At 39.1% G+C, this 5173-nt stretch overlaps 1 protein-coding gene across 1 annotated transcript in view; it reads right to left on the bottom strand.

Annotated features, from left to right (window-relative positions):
- Window positions 1-1565: 1565 nt before the first annotated feature.
- The window catches only part of LOC140236086 (solute carrier organic anion transporter family member 5A1-like), a 14290-nt gene continuing 10682 nt past the window's right edge, over window positions 1566-5173 (bottom strand). Inside the window, exons 7-11 of the mRNA XM_072316060.1 lie at window positions 5163-5173; window positions 4188-4323; window positions 3170-3327; window positions 2154-2218; window positions 1566-1907 (exon numbers count right to left, since the gene is read on the bottom strand). The exon at window positions 5163-5173 is cut by the window's right edge and continues 191 nt beyond it. Coding sequence (XP_072172161.1) covers window positions 1588-1907; window positions 2154-2218; window positions 3170-3327; window positions 4188-4323; window positions 5163-5173 — 690 coding nt within the window. The 3' untranslated portion in view covers window positions 1566-1587. The remainder of the gene's footprint in view (window positions 1908-2153; window positions 2219-3169; window positions 3328-4187; window positions 4324-5162) is intronic.

Genomic DNA, 5173 nt, shown 5'->3' with positions numbered 1-5173 from the left:
CATATACAACCTTCAAACATACACACAAAAGTTCACCCATAAGAATATAAACAGAACCACATTTGGCTTTTTGATAAAAAATGATGTTTTTTTTTTGCCTACATTTTCTTTGTATTTGTTTACGAGAAAGGCTTCAATTGGATTGATATTTACTACTAGAACCAGCACATGAATATTAGCGTTTTCTTCTTTCGTGATACCTCCTAGACATATCGCAATTGCTCTACTTTTACAAAACCATACTAAAAGAAATGCACACACAAAAAAAATACATCCTCTTTTCTCTCGCTTTCAAACTTCCTTTGATTCATAAATAAACCTGCTTAGTACACTATTTTATATAGTAAACTTTGTCATTGTCCTCTGAAAATTATGTGGTAACCTTTGTGCCATTAACAGCTAATCGAGATTTCTCAGCTTTGACATTATAAACACACACATTAGCACTCATTACAGAAATAGTATTAGACCCCCTCACACACACACAAACGCACACAGACACAGACATACCAGGGAGATGAACTCGTGTCACCTCTCCCTATTATAGACACATAATTATATACGTACATTTATTAAAATAAACACAAAATCATATCACACCACGCAGGATTGACGCTATAATAGTTGCACTTGATACGAGCGTCACAATCTAATAATTGTACAGTATGATTACATAATTATGGTCACAAAACCCCATCCCCCTCTCATTCACCACCTCCAACAGTTAGCTCTTAGTTAACGAATCATGTGATCCTGGATCGAATACTTACATTATAACCACTTGCTACTTTCTTTAAGATAATATACTTATTATTATTGTTCGACAGTAAAGTTTTGGTGAAAATGCTAGTGATACCGCCGTCCAGATAGAGTTATACAGTAACTATTGTAATTCATAGCTTTAAAGAAACGGCGAAAACATTTCATACAGACAATTATTTGATGAAACCAAATGACATACGTAGGCATTGTCAGAATATTGGCAACAGAGAGAGACAGAGAGGGAAGAAGACAGATCAATTAGTTTGTATAAAAAACATATTATAAAGAGAGAGAGAGAGAGAGAGAGAGAGATAATACTTTAAAGTGTCAATGATGCCAGAACAACATTAATATTTGTCACAGTGTACCACTTGCACAACAACGTAGAGATACATGTAATGCAATAATCATAATGAATCGCTTGTTGTCATATAATTATGATATCAAAGTGCAAAAATGACAGGAGAAGTAGGTGAGAAATTATGATATAACAAGAAAAGATTTGTGCTAGCGCAAGAAAGGGCCTGAATGATGAACGTTTTTGGAAGTCATGAAGTGAACATAATTATTTTCTACTTGGAAGGAAAAACTCATATAGTAATATTTGAGAATGAGTATATACAGGCACTTCATACAGTCCTTAAAAACAAACAAACAAGGGTTTGCTTTACCAATATGACAATATACTTCACCATTTCTTTTTCTGTTATTGAGTCTGCAATTCAAGGTCTGAAAATGCAACAATCGACTTTCACACCTTGAATCCAAAAATTTAGTCAGGTAATCTACCCCTCTTTCCACCCCAGCGTCTACTTCCTTCGACCATCACGCATTTTCCGTATCCGCCACCCCATTTCTGGTCTTCTTGTCGCCGCCGCCGTCTTCGATGCCGTTGTCGGCCTTCTCTTCGTCTGCCGGGAGCCCGCCGTTCTGATTGCACAGGCGCTGTCTCCGGATGAGCCACCAGCCGATGACGTAGAAGACCACGGTGAGGAACTTGAAGATAAAGTTGACGCCGAGGTAGGCGTAGCGGAAGGCGGCCAGGTCGTAGAGCCAGCACGAGCCCTGCTGGCCGCAGTCTGTCTGCCACAGGCGGCACGCCGTGTCGATCATGGCACCGTAAATGAGCGGGGCGGGGATCGCACCTATGTAAGCGAACACACGTAAAATAAAAAACATGTCAGGTATGGACACTATCATTTTTGTCATTATCATTGATAAGAGTCACTTAAACGACAGAACGCGTGTATCATGTCTCAGCAGGATGGTTTCGTGCGTGTCATATGCACTTATTATCCTGGCAGCTCTTTATGTTTTTAAGTAACTGAATTATCTAAACTATTTGAACAACGCCCTACATGCAATCGAAAGCAAGATTTATGAGTTCTTACCGAGTAATCTCATCATGATTGCTCGAATTCCAAGAGCAATGGCCTTGGCATCTTGATCGACACACCTGCAAGAAAGATTGAACAATAATAGAATAGTATCATTATCTTCATTCTCTATTCCCCGAAACTTAGAATTACCTTTTTTTTCTCTCTCTCTCTTTTGTACATGATGTAATAGACTGCAACGTGATTATTTAGTCATACGAACGACAGCCAATCTCTGGGACATTTTTAGGTTAGGTGCATTGCTATTATTACTGTTTCTGAGGTATTTTACAACGCGGTTTCTTAAGCAGTACACGACGCAAATAGATATGATTCACAGCGATCTTGTGATAAAGGGAATAATGAATCCGACCCTATAAAGAGTGGAAAATTAGTGGGTTTTCTTCGTAGCATATGTATGCCATTTCCATAAGGCGATAGAAAAAGCTATTAACTAAACTTTATACATTAAGAGGTGAAACACGACTTTATTTTTGCACAATAATGCTAACGAAAATGTGAGGACAAAATCATGTTTTCTCTTTCAATCTACCACCTATCATCTAGTTTCTTTTTTTTCACAGACTGTTCGCCGCTTTATTCTAGAGACATGAATTAAGTTCCAAGTATTTCAACTGTGATGTTGGATTGTGTGTGTGTGTGTTTTTTTTTTTTTGTAAAAAAAAAAGATCCATTTTTAGCTGTGCATCGAGTGTTGACTCAGCTGAGAACACAGTGTCACTGTTATTTTTTTATGTTGGTTAAAAAAAAGAAAGAATAGAGGAGGGCGATTTAAAGGTCATATGGAAGGGCTTATGAAAGATAATTAAAGCACAAAATTAACAATTATTAGTTTTACTACTCTATAGGGAGCATTGCTTGTGTTTATTTGATTTTGCTTTCATGCTCCTTTACGTCCCAGGTGCTGAAGAAAGTGGTTGATCTTCAAAGCAAATGATTGTTTCGTCACGCGATGCAACACAACAAAGGCAAAACGGTCCATGGCACGAGGTCAACCGGAAGTACTATACCTCATAGCGATGAGTGTCTGGGGAATCTCTTCCGCCCCGGAGATGACGACGACCAGGAAGCTGACGATGAGGAAAGGTACGAGGGTGCGGCAGTTGTTGGAACAGCTTCCGTCGGTCGCCATCCCACCGTCTTTAATGCATCCGCACTCGCCGAAAGTCTGACGTAGAGGGAGACAAAGGGTATTATTCGTGACGTCATGCTTGACTTTCGGACCTTTCTTTTATACCAACATGACGCAGGCTGCTGTGCATCACCGCAGCAATAACCCGAATGGAGTCGCCGAACTTCGATTTCCCGATTCTTGTATCAGTGTATTATTAAAACTATTATCTGTGAGGTATTAAGAACCTAATAAAGAATCAGTCAAAACGAACAAACAAACAACTACAACAAAGCAAAAAAAAAAAAAGAAAACATAAAAGCATTGATAATTACTTGCAGTCTAGGGGAAAATACACCACGCGCGGTGCACAAAATACTCGTTAATTTTGTTGCCTCTTGGTATTCACCTTTTTTTCCCCTCATTGCTCGATATTGTTGTTTGCGAGCATTTTGCAGATAAAAAACAATGATTATGTTTTCGGGGTCACGAGTGCTTTAAAGGAACACAAACTAGGGTGCAAGAGGGCGCTGTTTGATAATTTCGACGCATGCGCTTCTTCCATGTTCCGAACGCCCGAAAAAATAAAAACAAAAAGACGATTCGTACTGTGAGTAAGTCGAAAGTGGGGGTAGTAAAGTCAATCTCAACTGATCTTTTGATTCGGCCGTTGCTTCTTACTGGGTCCAGTCGCTATTAACTAATCCTCCACAGACAAAAATTTAATTTGCTTGCTACCAAGCCGCGGAAACATGCGTGTAAATACGTAATCTACTTTGATTGACAGTTCGCTTTACATCGTCGATCTTGGCAATAATGATGGTAACAATCATGACAACATCTTACAGCGCCCTTCTAAATCCCCGGTTGGTGTAGGCCTACCTTTAACACTGCAGGTTACTACTATCAATACTCACATCATTGTCATATTTCTGGAGACAGCCGGCGTGACATGCGGACACGTATGTGACGCCGTCCTCGCCGCAGACCGGGGAGAAGACGTCTGAATCACACTGGCAGGCTACGTTGCATGTATAACTTCGGTTCAGAGAGCTGCGAGATGTGTTGGAAGAGAGGGAAGTAAAAATCAGATATATACAATAATTAAAGCCACTAAGTTTCATCAATATTTCGAATTGAGGAGCATGTTTTATCGCGTTTTGTCCATCAACAAAGATAATGATAATATGGCTCTGATTGTACTAATTCTTCTAATCTTTAAAACAAACAATACTAATCATAGTGCTAGGCCATCTATTCTTTATAAGTTGGGTTCCGCTTATTATTGTTCTTCAAGTTAAGCATGCAAACATCGACACGATACGATATGCATGTACATATTACGACTTGATTTACCGGTACTCAGATTGTCCACCTGCCTCGTTACAACAGATCTAAATAAATCATTAATTTTGTAGCAACGAGGTTATATTCACTTTTTTTTTTCACCATTGCAATTTATGCGTTGTTTCGTTCACAGACTATTTTGTACTTAACTGTACTTTGTGTTTGTATCATTTTTTTTTTTGGTTGGATGGTGATTAAAACACAAATGACTTGAATTGAATTGCAGTCTGATTGGCAGCGTTTCCGTTCTCATGCTGTTACGAGTGTCAATGTATGCTCAGCTCCTGATCTATATAATCGGTTATAATCAAGACAGAGCCAGTGCACCTTCGTAAACAACAGGTATCCATTCACATCAACTCACTAATTTATGACTCAGGTATACGCTGTGTGTGATTTGATAATCTCTCTAGCATATCAAAAAATGATTCTATAGTGTAAATGTGTGTGTGTGTGTGTGTGTGTGTGTGTGTGTGTGTGTGTGTGTGTGTGTGTGTGCATATCTGCGCGCAGTCTTAGGAGGGAGGGCTATGCGATTAGTATACCTTCCGCCATT

The sequence above is a fragment of the Diadema setosum genome, chromosome 12 (assembly GCF_964275005.1).
Source record: "Diadema setosum chromosome 12, eeDiaSeto1, whole genome shotgun sequence".
NCBI lineage: Eukaryota > Metazoa > Echinodermata > Echinoidea > Diadematoida > Diadematidae > Diadema > Diadema setosum.
This window is presented reverse-complemented; position numbering and strand designations above follow the sequence as displayed.